Source organism: Carcharhinus amblyrhynchos, chromosome 17, assembly GCF_965287045.1.
Source record: "Carcharhinus amblyrhynchos chromosome 17, sCarAmb.v2.hapA, whole genome shotgun sequence".
In the NCBI taxonomy this organism is placed as follows: domain Eukaryota; kingdom Metazoa; phylum Chordata; class Chondrichthyes; order Carcharhiniformes; family Carcharhinidae; genus Carcharhinus; species Carcharhinus amblyrhynchos.
In genome coordinates this window covers 25,537,149-25,555,705 of record NC_137340.1, presented here as the reverse complement: position 1 = coordinate 25,555,705, position 18,557 = coordinate 25,537,149, and the positions used below count along the sequence as shown (strand labels likewise).

Sequence of the window (18,557 nt, the reverse complement as noted above, 5' to 3'; positions counted from 1 at the left end):
CCTGCACGTACCCTAGGCCTCACCCCTTGGCATTGCCCTATGACTGGGCTGTGCCAAGGCACCCCCGGTCACTGACACTTTGCCCCTCGGGCAGTACTGGGGTTACAAGCTGGCAGTGCCATGGTGCCCATGCCCAGGGAGCACCACCACCACCACACCTGCTGCTGGACTCCGGCAGGGTGTCCCACTAGTTTCCGCAAGTGGGGAGCCACTCTAAACATCGCCGGAGTGAAGTACTCCTGATGGGGTGGGAAATGCTATCGGCCCAGTAAATCCCATGCTGAGCCCAATAATGAGATTTAAGATACATTAGAAACAAATTTAAATGATTTAGCTCTCTTCTTGCCGGTTTCCAGCGCAGTCCTGACTGTGCCTGCTCTCTGGCTGTGGGGACCACGCATGCATCGGGAACGCATGCGCAAAATGGCCAACACACAATTCTCCCATCCGGACACATCAAAAATCATGCACGTCAGGACGGGAGAATCGGGCCCAAGATTTCTGGATCTATGCTATCCAAAGGTAAAAAATGCAGGGAAAAGGTGAGTATGTGGGATTCAGCCATGATCTTAATGAATGATGGAACAAAAATTGGAGGAAATACGCCTTCAATTACAGTGCAATGTAAATAGATTAGTCAAAGTTTTTTAAATTTTGTCTATTCATCACAAGTAAGGCTTACATTAATACTGCAATTAAGTTGCTGTGAAACTCCCCCTTGTCACCACAAATTGGCGCCTGTTCAGGTCAGTGCACCTAACCAGCATGTCTTTCAGAATGTGGGAGGAAACTGGAGCACCCAGAGAAAACCAATGCAGACACGAGGAGAACATGTAAATGGACAGAAAATTTAGAGGGGATTTGAGAAGAAACCTTTTCACCCATAGGGTGGTTTGAATCTAGAACACACCATCTGAAAGGGTAGTAGAGGTGGGAACCCTCACAACATTTAAGAAGCATTTAGATAAGCATTTGAAATGCCATTACATACAAGGCCACCAGCTAAGCACTGGGAAAGGAAATTAGAATAGATAGGTGTTTGATGGCCGGTACAGACACAATGGGCCGAAGGGCCTCTTTCTGTGCTTTATTGCTCTATGATTCTATAACACGTTTTCGGGGCTAAATAAGCTACTCCTGATCTGATGTTTCTATAGGCAAGAGTGCTACCCACCGAATCATTGCTGAAACACATGGGTATCAACAGCTCCCTTTATGGATGCCATAGTGCTAAATGCAAATGAAGTGCTGCGCTATATTAGTAATGAGGTTATTCTGAACCGCAGAAATATATGCACATCCATGATCATCATTTGCAGGAAGCAGCTGTCTTTTCCATTTTTGGAAGCAGAAGAAAGGCAGACATGATTGACAGGAAGGGGATGATTCCTACAAGATGAGGTGTTTCCTCCATTCATGATTTCTGACCAACTAATAATGCCCTCCAAAGGAGACAATGGCCAGGATTTTTCAGATGACAGTTTCCCTACCTGACATCAGAGGAGTTGGCAGTGAACACAGTGCTGGCAATACTGGCTGCCTCATAGCCATTTAACAGTGGGTGGCCCGGTAGCACAGAGGTTAGCATGCTGCTTCACAGTTTCAGGGACCTGGGTTCGATTCCTGGGTTGGGTCACTGTAGAGTTTGCACGTTCTCTTTGTATCTGCATGGCGTTCCTCCGGGTGCTCCAGTTTCCTCCCACAGTCCAAAGATGTGCAGGTTAGGTTGATTGGCCATGCTAAAAAAAAATTGCCCCTTAGTTACCTGACGTGTAGGTTAGAGGGATTGGCTGGTAAATATGTAGGGAAATGGAAATAGGGCCTGGGTGGGATTGCGGTCGGTGCAGACTCGATGGACCAGATGGCCTCTTTCTGCACTGTAGGCTTTCTATGATTCCTTCATCCTTTTTTTAAACACTCACTTGGGAGGATGTCCCACCCCAGAGAGCCACTGACTAATCAGTTTGGCCGATAGCCCTCTAGCCTCAAAAGCTGCAGTGGAATGGGGCTACTTGCAGTGTCTAGAGTCTAAGTTCCAGGAGTCCAGGACCAGGTAAGTTTGAAGAAGTTTACGCCACCTTCCACCTGCAAACCTGCCAGCAGGGTTACGTAAAATTCTGTCCAATGTTAATTATCTACAGTGGACCATCAACTCCTTGTTCATCTTAGCTACCTCCACCTTCATGAAGTGTGCCATCTGTCTCGTGTGTTCAGAAGGACATTGGTTGTGTACAATTCTTAAAACTGTACTTTTCAGAGGAGTTTCTTCCTTAATCTTGTATCAAGTGCATGCACCCTTCAAAGGTGCATACATAGATAAATACACCTATCTTCGCTTTCCTCCAGTTATCAATTGTCTTCTTCCCTTTTGCAAATTGGTGCAAGAGTCCCAAGTGACTGCAATGATTCAAGCAACAAATTTTCTTCCTAAAATTTGCATGTGTTTTTTTTTGGAAGGCTTTTAGCCCCAGATGAAGTCACCCTGAATTGGTGCATTGACAGCATCAAGACTTCAAGTTCTTGAGTGATAAATGTATTGCTCACATGACTGTTTGCATTGCTCAAGTTTTTCTTTTAAATGGTGATAATGGATTAAGGAACTGACTTTTTTTCCTATTAATTCATCTTTCCATTGTTGGCAACAACTTCATTCCCATAGCATTTTAAATATAGCAAACATTCTTAGACACCTCACAGGAACATTGCAGAACAAAACATGACCAAGCCACATGATAGATAATCCAAAGCTTAGCCAAAAAGATATATTTTACAAAGCGTGTTCAAAGAGGAGAGATAGATGTGCAAAAAAGTTTAGGTTAAGCTTTATACTCCTCCATCAATACAATACCATTATCACTGGTAATATTATGCCAAGTCATAATAATAAACAGAAATAGGCTAAAAGTACTAAAGGTAATATTATTTGATGTATGGTATAATGCTAGTTATTGAAGTAGAACTGACTCAAGAGCATTTCACTGCCAGATGTCTACCTTTTAGTGCATCTCAGTGGAGTCAACATAATCAGAAACCATTCAATGTGTATTGTAGTTACTCTTCCAAATGCAGAAATATGACATACAAATCCTAGTATGACCCGGTGAGATGGAGGACAAAGGGGTGCTAAGTCATTAACAATAAAGAATTGTTCTCCCCCAACCCAAGTAGCAAACAGTTTGAAGTCATTTGTTGCTATTTATTTCACTGAGTGCATAATTTGAAAGGATTGCCTAAAGTGCAATTTCTCTATCTGCCTAATCTGCTTTAGGAGTTCATGCTTTCATTAATGTTCTGATTTGCGGAAGAAGACATACATTAGGTGATTTCTTAAATCCACCCACAGTGAGCAGCCACTGCCTATGGGACTTTGCAATTAACATCACTAGAATGTTGCTGTGGTTCTATTGATAGGCCCACGTCAGACAGTTGATTAAAGTTCAAAAAACAAAAGTTAATATGATTTCTCAATTTATATTAACTACATAAAACTGTTCAATTGTCTTTACATTCTTGTTTTATTCATTGTTTGTGATGAAGAAGGAAATTGTTACGATGCATGGCACATTTTGGGCTGTAACTTCAGAGCTCCTGGGCAGCTTTTATGGGGAAACCTGTCCAGAAGTTCCCAGGAGAGGATTGCATAACAAATGCCCGGGAAGTTCAAACTTTAGGCAATTGCCTTACAATGGGAACTACCTGAAAAGGTGATTTAGAGCACAAACTTTGGGTGATTCTAACTGTCATACAGCTGTTGTTACCAAAAAAAAACAAGTACGACAAAAATCACTTCAAGCTTATGGATAACTATTGTATTGACCACCCTGGACTCCTCCCTCACTCCTCAACCGCTTGAGGGACTTCCCCAACCCACCCCTTATCCAACAGAACTTCCCCCATCCCAACCTTCCGTTGGACTTCGTTCACCAGTCCTCCAACCGCCTCATTAAGCTCTCAAAATCCTTGCATTACTTACCCCAATTCACATGGGACTCTAACCCTTCTCCCACTTTTTTGCTCGGCCCCCAGATTTGCCACATGATTACCCCCACCCACTATCCTCCCTGACCCCTCACTCGCCCCGCAGGAGTGTTTGCACATTTTCCTCGTGTCTGCATGGGTTTCCTCCAGGTACTCCGGTTTCTTCCCACAGTCCAAAGATGTGTGGGTTAGGTTGATTGGTCGTGCTAAATTGCTCCTTAGTGTCCTCAGATGTGTAGATTAGAGGGATTAGTGGGTAAATGTGTAGGGATGTGGGAGTAGGGCCTGGGTAGGATTGTGGTCGGTTCAGACTCGATGATCCGAATGGCCGCCTCCTGTACTGTAGGGTTTCTATGATTTTCAATGATTTCTAAGTCATACACTTACCCTCTCCTTGACCTGTCAAAGTGGCTGGACATCTAAATTTACTTGTTTTATGGCAACCAATGCCATAAGAAGTGTCCTGCCCGCCTCCAATGCTACATCTCTGAACAGAAGACCATCTGCACTACACAGATCTCACCTGGCCTTAGCCAAAAGGTCGGGCAAGATCGGAGAAGCTGGATTCCAAGTTAAGTAACTATGAATGGAGTTGCAATTGAACTCAAGTTACAGGCCTTTGTAAGTTTGCTTAATTTTGTACAGTTACGGTATTTTTTTTTGACAAAATATGTAATTGTTTCTATTTATGAGCTATTCTTTCCTTCAAGGCCAACACAAAATCAAATTTATCCCAGAAATGGTGGGTCCCATCTTGGAGATGACTCTTATTCCAGAAACTGAACTAAGAAAAGCCACAATTGCAATATTCTTTGATATGATGCAATGTGAATTTCATTCAACAAGAAGTTTCCAGATGGTAAGTGAATTCAAGATCATATTGAAATCCATTTAACTATGACTGCATTTCATTATATATCTGTAAGTAAAACTTGTAAGGCAAATAAATATTTATTCCCACAAATATATATAGGCCCAAATCTTTTGGTGCATGGATCACTAAAGATTTGAGATAAGATGGGAGATGTGCTTCAAGACCCTATCAAGTCCTAACACATGCACAGAAATTTCCCAGGAAGTTCAAACTTCCAATGGACTTATCTCTGCTGTCTGGGGCGCTCCAGAAAAGTCTTCTGCACGAGCTTCGTGTTGGAAACTTTCGCCAGATTTGTGGGACTTACCTGCATAATTACTCTGGAAATGTTACGTTAGTTAATACCTGGTCTAACTCAGAGACTAAACAGTGTAAGTGAACTGACACTCACTGACTCACTGCTCTAGTGAAATACTTGCACCGTTAACAACCTACTTGAATCTTCATGTAAAAGAGGCATGTCCTGATTTGATTTATTATTGTTACATGTATTAGTATCCAGTGAAAAATATTGTTCTTTGCATGCTATACAGAAAAGGCATAATGTTCATAGAGAAGGAAAGGATAGATTGCAGAATGTAGTCATAGCTAAGGTGTCGAGAAGGATCAACTTAGTGCAAGGTAGGTCCATTCAAAAGCCTGACGGCAATAGGAAAGAAGCTGCTCTTGAGTCGATTAGTACGCGACCTCAGACTTTTATATCTTTATCCCAATAGAAGAAGATGGAAGAGAATATGTTTGGGGTTGGTGGGGTCCTTGATTCTGAGGCAACAGGAAATGTAGACAGAGTTAATGGATGGTTTGCATGATGGACGGGACTTCGTTCATGACCCTTTGTAGTTTCTTGCAGTTTTGGGCAGAGCAGAAGCCATACCAAGCTGTGATACAACCAGAATTTCTGTTTTCTATGGTGCACCTGTAAAAGTTGGTGAGAGTCATAGTGGACATGCCAAATTTTCCTGTCTTCCCTGATGATGGTCTTCCCTGGTGATATCTGGGCTGTTTGATGATCGCTTCGTTTGGGTTCAGAAGTTCCAGCTGAAAAGTCTCAAAAGGGTCAGGTCGAAGAAATCTTTGCAGAGATCGTTAATTCACAAAGCATTGATGCTGACTAAAAGATTATTTTCTTTTGTGAAGTTTAATACTATTTGTAGAGTCATCCATATTGATAATTATGATGCAATGATAACAAGCATCTGTCACGAGGAGAGATTATAAAAATTAAGGCTTTTTCTTTTGGAACAGAATTGGTTAAGAGGTTTTCAGAAGGATGAAAGGTTTTATAGTGTATATAAAGAACAGCTGTACCCTTGGGTGTGAAGGTCAATAACCAGAGGTCATAGCTCTAGGATAGAGGTGAGGAAAGTTTTACTCACGTGTCAAGATCTGAAATGTTGTCTCTAAGAAGATGGTGCAAGCTGATTTTTAAAAATTATTTTATAAGGGAGTTGGGCAGGTTTTTGAATAAAAAAACTCAAGAGGGTTGCAAAAAAATAAGTGGGGCTGTGGAATTAGTCCAGTTGCTCTTTCAAAGAGCATACGTAGGCTGAACGGCCTCCTTCTGCACTGTAAGTTTCTATGATTCTAATCATGTGCATGATAATGTTATGAAGAAAATGTTATACTGGAAGTTGTGAGCCGTCATGCAATTTTGCTTTCAAATCCACTTTAATCCTATTGCAGCTGATCCCAGAATGTTGCATGTTTTAGCGACTACTATTGTCAGTCTGCAGTTATTTTTAAAAGGTATCATGAAACATCCAACCAGATACTCTTGAGCAGTTCAAATAAAGTCACTATTTTAAAAACATTTTATAAGTTGAAAAAAGCTACAAAATGTTACCATACTACAGCTTGTCCTTACCTGGTCTAGCCTACATGAGACTCCAGACCCAAAGCATATATTTAAATACCCTCTGAAATGGCCAAACAAGTCATTCAGTTGCATCGAACCACCACTGCAGAAAATTGGACAAGGAATTACACCGGGCAGACCATCCATCATCAACCTGGACAAGAAAACATGTAGCTCTGTTGACTCTGCCAAGTCCCCCATATTAATGTGGGAGCTTGCACCAAAATTGGGAAGACTAGTCAAGGAACAGACTGACATAGTCATACTCACGGAATCATACCTTGCAGACAATGAAACAGACACCACCCATCTCATCCCTGGGTGTGTCCTGGCCCACCTGCAGTGAAGAGGGAGTTGCCTCAGAGTCTGCAATGAAGTCTCAAAGCATAGGTCAAGCATGGGCAATAAAACCTCCTGCTCCACTTTGAGTTGATGATTCAATATTACTTCAGTGGATCACTGCTTGGAGGAAGCTTTGAGGGTGACAAAGGCACAGAATGTAGTGTGGGTGTGGGATTTTAATGTCCATTACCAGAAGTGACTCAGTACACTGTGCCTCATTGACCAAGTCTAAAGGATGTTAGCTTCAAGACTGGGTCTGTAGCAGTTGGGAGTAAACTAACAAGAGGGAATAATCTATTTGACCTAGTACTCACCAGCCTACCTGTCGCAGTTGCATCTGTTCATGATAGTATCAGCAGGAGTGACAACCGCACAGTCCTTACGGAAACGAAATCCCATCTTCACACTGAGGATACCCTCCATCATGTGTATCACTGCCATCATAGGAAATAGGATAGATTTTTAAACACTCTAGCAACTCAAAACAGGACATCCATGAGGCTCTGTGGGCCATTAGCAATAGCGGAATTGTATTCAGCTGCAACCATAATATGTAGTCTGTATTATATCCCCCATTATTACCATTACCATCAAGCCAGAGATTCAACCCAGAGTTTCAATGAAAAATGCAGAAGGACATGCCATGTTCAGCATCAGGCATACTTAAAAATGAGGCATCAACTTGGTGAAATTACAGCACAGGACTACTTGCATGCAAAATAGTGGGAGCAGTATATAAGAGACAAAGCTAAGCAAACCCACAACCAATGGTTCAGATTGATACCCTGCAACCCTGCCAGATCCAGTCATAAATGATGGTGGACAAGTAGACAACTAACAGGAATAGGAGGCCCAAAAATATCCCATCTTCAATGATGGGGCGCTCATCAGTGCAGAAGAGTAGTCTGAAGCATTTATAACCATCTTCAGCCAGAAATGTGGAGTGGATCCATCTTGGTCTCCTTCTGAGATGTACAGCATTACAGATGCTAGTCTTCAAGCAATTTGATCCTTCCATGTGATATGAAGAAACAGCTGAAGACACTGGATACTGAAAGGGTTAGGGGGCTCTGACAACATTCCAACAATAGTACTGAAGATTTGTGCTCTAAACTAGCGCAATCTCGCCAAGCTATTCCAATACAACTACAACACTAGCATGTACCTGGTAATGTAAAAAATTGCCCAGGAACATCCTTTCCATAAAAAGCAGGACAGGCCAAGCTGACTAATTATCATCCAATTAATCTACTCTCAACCATCAATAATGCGATCAAGTTGCACTTATACAGCAATACCTACTTGATGCTCAGCTTGGGTTCTAACAGGACCACTCAGCTCCTGGCCTCATTACAGCCCTGATCCAAATATGAAGAAAAGAGCTGAACTCAAGAGATGAGGTGACAGTGACTGCCCTTGACATTAAGGCAATGTGTGAAATAAAGGCGCCCTGGCAAAACTAGAGTCAGTGGTAATCAGGGGGGAGAAATCTCCATTGACTGAATTTATACCCAATGCAAAGGAAGGTTGTTGTGGTTGTAGGAGGCCAATCATCTCAATCCCAGGATATTGTTCCTCTGGTTAGTGTCCTGAACCCAACCATCTTCAGCTGCCTCATTAATGACCTCCCTGCATCTTATGGTCAGAAGTAGGGACGTTCACTGACGAATGCAATGTTCAGCACCATTTGCGATGACTCAGATGCCGAAGCAGTAAATGTCCAATGCAGCAAAACCTGGACAAACTCCACGCTTGAGCTGACAAGTGGCAAGTAATATTTGCGTCACACAAGTATCGGGCAATGACCATCTCCAAAAAGGATGAATCGAAACATCTGCTCTTGATATTCAGTGGCATTACCGTCACTGGATTCCCTTCTGTTAACATCCTGGGGTTACCATTGACCAGAAACTGAACTGGACCAAGCATAAAAATACTGCGGCTACAAGTGTAGGTCAAAGGCTGGGAAATCTGTGGCGAGTAACTCATCTCCCGCCTCTCAAAGCTTATCCATCATTTACAATGCTCAAATCAGGAGTGTGATGGAATACTCCATAGCTACCCTGGATGAATCTAATTCTAACAACATTAAAGAAGCTTAACACCATCACGGACAAAGCAGCCTGCATGTTAGGCACCCCATCAACCATCTTTACACACTTACCACCTCCACACTTACGCATAACAGCACCAGTGTGTACCATCTATAAGATATAATTCAGCACTTCACCAAAGTTACGTCAACAGCACCTTTGAAATCTGCCACCTCGCAGAATAAAGGCAGCAAATGCATGGGAACACCACTACCTGGAAGTTTCCGTCCAAGCCACATCCCATCCTGATTTGAAAATATATTGTTATTGCTTCATTGTCATTGAGTCAAAACCCTGAAACTCTCTTCCTAACAGCATTGTGGGTGTACCTACACCACATGGCTTCAGTGATTTAAGAAAACAGCTTACCACCACCTTCTCAGGGACAATTTTGGATGGGCTTAAATGATAGATTGGCCAGCTATACCCATACCTTTTGAAGAATAAAAAAAACCTCTATCAACCTGCTCTACTACCTTCAATAGTTGTGCCTATAAACTCCCAGGTTGTTCTGCTGCTGCACCCCATTTATAATTGTATCCTTCATTTTATATTGCCTTTTTTCAGTATTTCTCTCACTTAAAAGGTGAAATTTAATACACAAATGTTACATGACAAAAAGGGTTTTCTTAACTAGCTCCACCCATATTTGAAATTTTATATCTACTGGTTTCTTTGCTATGATTTGACATTCTAACTTCTCTAAAACTTTTTCCAGCAATTTAATCCCTTCTCTCCTGATTTGACAAAGAATCACAGCCCTGAAACAATAACACTGTTCCCTTCGCCATAGATTCTGCGTGACCTTGCTGAGTATTTCCAGCATTTTCTATTTATATTTCAGATTTCCAGCATCTAAAATATTTTGATTTTTTTTACTCCTTTCTCTCTTTTGGGAGTAAACTTTTTTGAGATACAGTCAAATGGACCCTGTTGGGACTTCTCTCAAGTTATGCATCTTACACACAAACCTAGTCATTGAGTTTTCCCTCTACTTTATAAAGCAAGAGGTCTGTTTCTTTGTTATAGAAATGTAGGTTCTTGTTAAGGTTGTTACTTTCAAATGCAATCTAAACCTGTTTGAAACACTTTAATTTTGCAAAATGTTGGATCTAACATTGATTTTGCTTTCTTTAAGAACAGATTATCTAATTATGCAATCGCATCAGGTTCTGATTTTTATTGAAAGTACTGGAGCAGAAATGTAGTACATGTAAATAATAAAATTAGCCTATAACATCAATTCTATGTGTATGATTACAAAATTAAAGCCATAATGTCAAGACTACAAGTCTATCAAGTGGGATTATTGGACAGTTTTAGCAACTAACGATTTATTGCAAAAGAGGTAGCTTTTATTTCACTCATCAACAGCCTAAGTAAATGGGGAGAAAAATTTATGGTTTTAAAACTTTTTTCTTAAATCTAATTATGTGACCATAAATGAGGGGAATTGGACATTGTGGACAGATAGTGTAGCGAATTGAATTGTGAGTGGGTTGAGGGCGAGGAGGTGTCACGAGGAAGTGGCAAAGCAAATCAAACATTGTGGAGGTGATGCGGAGGGGAATCAGATTGCAGGGGAATTGATCATTGCAGGTGAATGGTGAGTGATTCAGACATCAAGAAGCAGTGGTAAAGGGGATTGGGCATCATGAAGAATGTTAGTAGAATCAGGCATCACAAAAGATTGATAGCGAGGGAAATCAGACAGCATATTTGGGTGGAATGGGGAATCAAATATTGCAGGAATAGTGAAGGGAATAGGGCATCAGAGGGTTGGATGGTGAAGGGAGTTGGACATCACTGGACAAGAAGGTGAGAAGAACTGGATATCTCAGGCAGTAGTAAGGGGAATCCGACATCACAATGCTGGGTGGTGAGGGGAATTGGACATCACTGGACAAAAAGGTGAAAAGAATCAGACATTATAGGGATAATGAGGGCAATAGGGCGTTACAAGGTTGGGTGCGGTGGGAAATCAGACATTGCGAAGCATTCTGGTGAGGACACTGCAGTGTGCAATGAAGGGAATAGAGTATCATAGAAATTTTGTGCACACTGGCTCACAATTTACATTTAGCAACCATAAAATGGGAACCTATAAAGGAAAGAGAGTAAAAAGAAGCAAAAGAAGCTGAATTTAAAATGTATTAATATAAAATGCATGTTGTACTTTGTTGTGCTGAAATGCGTAGCATGGATTGGTAGCAAAAAAAATGAATGAGTTCAGAGACAAAAAGTGTCAGAGTTCAGGGTGGAGAGAAGAAAATCAATTGAGCACCAAAGAAATAGAAATATAAAATAGGAGATATATATAGCTTTTAAAAAAAACACAGATGACTGATTTAGGTCAAAAACATTAACCTACCTTTATGCAGATGCTGATTGACCTGCTGTGTCTCCTGCCATTTATAAATTTCACATTACCACCATCTGGGTTTTTTTTCTTTCTGTCAGTACAAAGATGCAGAGGACATCAGGAGAGAAGATGACTAATCAAAAAGCTGGTCAGTGAGATGGATCTGGAGCAAAGAAGAGGGCAATGCATCTCTTATGCTTGATTAACTGCATGAAATGCTCCTGATGTATTTTAGAGAATTGAGTGCACATATTTCTGCAAAAGCAAATTTAACACCAAAAGTGCTGGTAGCACAAAGTTCTGGCAGCATCTGTGGAGACAGAACAAAGTTATGCTGAAAACTGCTGACCTCACGTGCTGTTGGGATTTTCCAATGCTGCTGCAGTGAATGGACTCTTGGCTGAGCACCAAATCCATCATTTTTGCTGGCAGCGAAATAGGAACAGATAAGATCAGAGAATCACACCTAATGTTGTGACCTTTCATCAGAACATATTTTGTGGTCCACCTTTTCCTATAGATACATAAAGACTATGTTTGTTTTTATACAAACATAATAATGCTTCAAATTTTGCAGAGGCCTCAACACCTAATGTGTGGGACTGATTAAAGTGAATCCAATTTGTTATGCATAACATCCGAAGTGACATTGAGCAAAAGAGTGAAATATGCACTTGTTAATTACGTATAAGGTACAACATAATTCAAAATAAATTGTGAAGCATTTTGTTGACTTCTCATGCCAGTATTAAATTAACACCAATTGTGACTTGGGCAAAGTTCAGTGAAAATGGCATTTCAAAGAACCAATAATGGTGGATTCATCTGTCACAGACAGTAGGAAGGGATTAATTTTAGCTATCTTGATTTCCCCTACTTGTCCGTAAACAGGTTTTTTTTTGTATTCTGATTTCCTGCTTTATGAAATGGTAGCCTGTTTTCCTCAACCCTTAAATCAGCTATGAATAACTTACAGCATACTCAAGGCAAGGTAAAGTTGAAAAATCTGGTTCATTTTTACATCTCATGGGAGGCTGTGACATAGTGGCATGGCCACTGGACTTGGAATCCAGAGACCTGGGGCAAGATCTGGGGACCCAGGTTCAAATCCCACCACAGCAGGTGGTGAAATTTGAATTGAATAAAATTCTGGAATTAAAAATCTGATGATGGCTATGAAACCATTGTCGATTGTCATAAAATATAATTTAGTTCACTAATGTCAAATGGGAAATCTGCCACCCTTACTTGGTTTGGTCACAATGTGGTTGACTCTGAAATGGAGGACAGTTAGATCCAACCAGTGACACCCACATCCTATGAGTAAAGAAGAAAAACACAACACATATACACGCGAGAGGTGCTTTGCAACATCCATCCCTTTCGCATTTGCACAATAAGCAGGGGGTAAGGAAGAGGGTGCAGGGCACAACCACAATAAAATACAAGTTATTGCTTCATGTGCTTAGAGTCAGAAGTCTATGGTAAGGTTTCTTCCGAGGGAAGGTTGACTGGTTATAGATTGATCCGTCTTTTCAGAGTGAGACTTTCACAAAGGGAGAAGGCATGCAGAGTGAGATACTCCGGAGGCACGGTTTTTGTTGCCACCGGCTTGATAGTAGACAGCACACATTGTTGCTTGGAGTTCTGTTCTCATGGAGGTCAAAATAGTAACTGACCATAAGGTTCAAAGACTATATAATTAAAGGAAGTCAGATGGTCCAAGCCTTGATCATGTGATACCAGGTTGGAGTTGTTAAACAAGAAAGACTCTGTTGAAACCATTGTGTTAATGTTTAGGCCATTACCACCATTATTGGAGATAAGGATCTGTGAAGGGTTGTCTTTGTTCGAGGTTGGCTGGAGCAGACCGACTAGCTGGGCTATTGCATTGGCTACATTGGAATGTTTGTACTGTGCAAGAAGTGTGTTACATTCCAGATATTTGCGGTGTTAACCATTGTTAATTTTGACTTCTGCTGGAAGTGAGCATGTGACCAGCTAGAACCATCTTGTCAGCTCAACAGTTGTCCATTTTGGACATCTTTTTGTGACCCTTTGTTAATTTTGACTTCTGGAAGAGAGCATGTGAGCAGCGACAGCCATCTTGTCAGCTCAGCAATTGTCCATTTTGGAAAATGCAAAAAATGACTTTATAAATTGTGATAACCCCCACAAGGTCCATGGAGAGTCACTGATTGATCTCCCTGTGAGGCTCACTGAGTATGAGTTCCCTGCCAACAATCAGTGGTCTGCCCAGCTAGAACTCATTACCTGAGCCTTTTATAAGGCAGACCCAGGACTGGGCCTGCTAAATTGTGTCCCTACCAGAGACGACTGTGTGTACTAATGTAGTGGTTTTACTTTGCGTTCTGTAATATGTTCTCTCCAGTCAGACTTCCTGAATCATGACATGAAATTTTCTTTATGTCTCGACAGTGACACAAATGTCTATTAATGATTATGTTCTTTGTGCAGTCATTCCAAGAGTGCAAATATTTCTATATATTACCCCATAAAACTAAAAAGCAAAGAGCATTCTATCTGCAAAGTCTCGTAGAGATAGAAGGGGAAACTATTCGCTCTATCGTGTTTGTGGCTGTTTGAAGGAGTTGACTGATCTGATCTCACACTCCAGTGTTTAAATTTTTTCAGTGTTTTTAGTTGTCTACTTTCATCCATACAGGTTAAACATTGTTTTATTTGAGTAAGATGAGTAATCCATTCATCAAAGAGTGAGCAAAAAGTTCTACTTGAGCTAGCATGGTTTCCACAGATTTACTCTTTGTTCCTGCCAATGTTTGCAAATGCACTAAAACTAACAAAGGGTCATTTTGAAATGCATTGCGTGATGATCAATGAAGCAAGATAGAAACGAATAGTTATTTTATGCATTATTTCTCAGTCTATAAATCATAAAAGATCTAAAATAAATGAAATAGTTGCATTGAATTAACAACAAAATGTAATGCTGATTGCTTATATACACTGTTTAATTATAGTTTGAAAATGAGATCATCACCAAGCTAGACCATGAAGTAGAAGGAGGCAGAGGAGATGAACAGTACAAAGTGCTGTTTGAGAAGATGTAAGTGTCAATTAATGAGAAAAATTATCCTGTAACAGAGACAAATAGCATAACAATTATACCTCAGGATATTTTGACTTTGTTATGATGGAAATGTATGAATAATATATAACATCCTAATTCTTTAAATTTGACCTCAATTATTTTTTCCCTATGCATGAAATTAATATGCTCTTTACTACTTTATCCAGCCTTCTGGAACACTGTAGAAAGCACATGTACCTTGCTAAGAATGGTGAAACCTTTGTCATGCTGGTTGTCAGGCTTATGGAGAGGCTTTTGGATTACAGAACAATCATGCATGATGAAAACAAAGAAAACCGAATGAGTTGTACAGTTAATGTATTGGTAAGTGTTTATTGTGAATGTTTTTATGATGGTGATTAACTTCAGGAATTTGGAGTACATATAATGGTACCATGCTCTAGTATATTAATGAACTTTCAGACAATACCTTAAAATTTTGAACAAGAACAGATTGTTAAAATGAAAACCATGTGGCCTTTGGCAGTATCTACTCCAGAGAGTCCTGAGATTTGAGCTTAATTAAATGTGGACCATTCACAACCATTGGGAAATTCACACATCCCTTTGTTTAAGGATGGACTGTCAACAAAATAACGAAGACATTCTAGCTGACTTGCCTTTCTGGTTCACCATGGACAAAAAACACATTATGTATTAGACAAATGTGAAGGGGTCCCCCACATCATCCCATCACATCATGATGGTCCTTCATCCAAACCCATACACTGGTACGTTTCAAAGTGTCAAATGACAAACACAGGATGTTTATTGACCAGTCCATCTACCTTATTTGGAAAAGGACTTTGGACTTGTAACAGACCACATGGGTGAGTAAGCTTGTTTGTCACCTATTTTTAAATCTGGAATGCAGTGATGTAGTTGCATTAAATTCCAAATATTAAATCGATACTGAAAGTAAGACAAGCAAATAAACTGACTTATGTTTTAGATGTGCCCACTAATTCTGGAGTTTTCTTAATAGTTTAAGTGGCCATTTGTTTCTCAAGATTCTCTGTGCTGCTATCATGGCAACAATTGTAATAAGACAAAGCCTGTTACCAGCTAAATGTGTATTACAATGAAATATAAAACATTAAGTCATTTTCCATTTAAAAGAAATCTGAAATATTTCTCCATCAGTTGAAGCAGACATGGGAAAAGGCTGACCAGCCTACTTTAGCTTAAAGTAACCCTTAAAGAATCACATTGTTGAATAATTCCTTGTTCAAGCTGAAAAACTTACAAATATACTTCGGAAATGCAAGAGGTAAATCATAAGCAGCTAGTTAGATGGTCTTTGTGTACCACTGACTTTTATTATTATAGCTAAACAGTTGAGCACATTCATGTCTGTTCATGTCACTGAATGTTTGTATGTTCTAGGCAAAAGCACTTGAAGAGCTTAATAACAATTAGGCAATTGGATCTTTCTGACAGGGCTGCATATATGTCAAATATTGGAATAGGCTAACCCTTCAACCTGTTCCATCATTCAGCGAGATCATCATGATTTATCTATATCTTAGCTGCCATCCACCTTGGCTTCATATCTCTTCATTGGCTAGCAGATCTCAAATTTAAAATGTTTAATTGTCCCTGCTTTTGAGGGAGAGAGTTCCACACTTCTACCACTCATTATGTGAAAAGTATTTCCTAATATGACCATTTTGGCCTGGCTTTAGTGCATTTTGATCTTTTGCAACAAATGATTTGTGTTGGTCGCCACTGCAAAAGACAGACTTGCACTGCTCATATTGCACATCGCTGCAGTGATCTTCATTTTTTTTCAAATTCTAAAGGCTTCTTCACCACCCCTTAAGTTCAAATAATTAAAAGAAGCTAATCATCCCATCTCTAAGTCATGTGAAATTTCACTGGCAATTAGAGTCTAATAATCTCGGTTTGAATATACATCCCCAGAGTGTTGTCTACTCCCAATCAACAGCACTGCAAGTGGGTAATTTAACCATAACTGCTTGGTCACATCACTAATAAAACGCATCAATACTATACCAGTTAGAACAGTATAATAGGTGCATTAAAGATTCACAATGTGAAAGATTTACTTCTGTGAAAATTTAACAAACTCAAAGAGCTAATTTTATAAAAATCAACTCAGAAATTTTTGAACATAAAAATGAAGAGGATGTGCTTCCCATTAATAGGGCCAAACGGTGTATCACAATGGGAATTAACCTCTAAGTTAAATTGCCCTTAAGAGACCATTACAACAGTAAGGGAGCAACTGGGACTTGACATTTCTATGCATTCATTGTTCAGCTAAGCTGCTCTGATGTATTGGCAATATGCCATTTTGAAATTCCATTGCTCTTGTGAAGCAGGCATCCAGTTATGCTATGCAGAATAATTAGGAATTTACTCCATTTCTTAGACTTAGGCAAGATTGTTTCTGGTGTCAGAGTGGAGCTCTCCAGTTGCACAGTTGAACTTTTAGCCCAGATCTTGAGACTCTTTGAAGGAAGGAGATAACTGAACGGGGTTGTCATCCTCACTCTGGTGAGGTGGAGCCTGAAAGAGCTGGTTAGTCCAGCTCCACAGAGATTAGGGCACCATCTTTAAATGGCACCCTGATTAGCACTGAAGATTAACAAACCCCCCCTCCCACCCACCCTACACCACCACCACCGCCACTGCCACCATGGAGATATCGCAGATGACTCCTCCCACACAATCATCGAAGGGTCTCACCAATCCCACCATGGAAGATTCACCAGCATTCCCTCCACCACCACCCCCCACCCCGCACTGCTGACTACCCCCCACCATGCCTGCAATTCCACATTAGTGCTCACCATCTCACACCCCACTCCTGGTAGCTGCATACCCCCCCCACCCCCTTAATGGCCTCACCCACCACCGTACACTCACCATTAATAACTTGTGTTAACCTGCAAGTCCATGCCAATCTCTGGATTGTTTTGATTATAATCTGGTTCCGTGACTCGTATTTTTCTGATGGCCAAAGACACAGTCTTATCTCAATACTGTTTGGAATTTGGTCCCGAATTCTGTAATAGTAATGAGAACCCTGACATGTGACTCCCCAGACAAACTCGCCCTTGGCGCAGTTTGGCACTGCTAGGTTGGCACTCTCTCTCTCTCTCTCTCTCTCTCTCTCTCTCCCCCCCCCCCCTCTCTCCCCCACCCCTCTCTCTCCCCCCCCCTCCCCCCCCAACCCCCGAGGGACTATGTCTACCTTTGCGCCTACAAAGCTGATTCAAGCCTTCATAAAGCTTTTGCAAACCTTGCCAGCATGACATCGTGTTGGCACGGGGTTGCTGGGTAATTATTCTCAAAATGATTCAAAAATATGAAAATGAGCTTCACACCCTTTGTGGACATGAACCTCATGACATCACCAGCAAGGGGCTTGGCAAATCAGAAAATACGATCTCGCCAGAGAGAATTGCGTTTGCAGACTCTCACCATATTTCCCACCCACTCAGCTCGCTCTCTGATGGCCAACACAGGCTGAATATCAGCTCATTAGTCTTTAAGTAAAAATTATTTGTCTGCTTTAAGATAGTTATTACTTTAAAAATTATGTATATTTACAAAATTGGAAGCAAAATATTTTCTGATCTGTATTTCAGAATTTCTACAAAGAAATTGAGAGAGAAGAAATGTACATCCGGTATGCAAAAGCACTTTCACAGTATAGTTGAAGTGGGATTATTACAAATAATTCATTTCCAACATATAAGTAAGAATTAAGAGGAATTTGGTTGGGACCCATTGGTGAGCCGTTTTGAATCTCTGAATTCATGTCCACAGCCTGCCTGCATAATATGAATAAGAGGCAGGGTCAAATTTAAATTGAGGCCCAGGCCACTGGGGAATGGCACACAAAAATAGTTGCTTTGTTAATCTGCTGCCCAATTTGGGCAAAGTTCAATTTTTCACCCTGTGATTTGTTT

At 40.6% G+C, this 18,557-nt stretch overlaps 1 protein-coding gene across 2 annotated transcripts in view; it reads left to right on the top strand.

The window, feature by feature from the left end:
- dock1 (dedicator of cytokinesis 1) overlaps window positions 1-18,557 on the top strand; it is a 589,776-nt gene that overhangs the window by 463,095 nt on the left and 108,124 nt on the right. For both annotated transcript variants that reach the window (XM_080205635.1, XM_080205634.1), the window contains exons 33-36: window positions 4,689-4,837; window positions 14,507-14,592; window positions 14,784-14,940; window positions 18,234-18,274. In XM_080205635.1, the coding sequence (XP_080061761.1) occupies window positions 4,689-4,837; window positions 14,507-14,592; window positions 14,784-14,940; window positions 18,234-18,274 (433 nt within the window). The remainder of the gene's footprint in view (window positions 1-4,688; window positions 4,838-14,506; window positions 14,593-14,783; window positions 14,941-18,233; window positions 18,275-18,557) is intronic.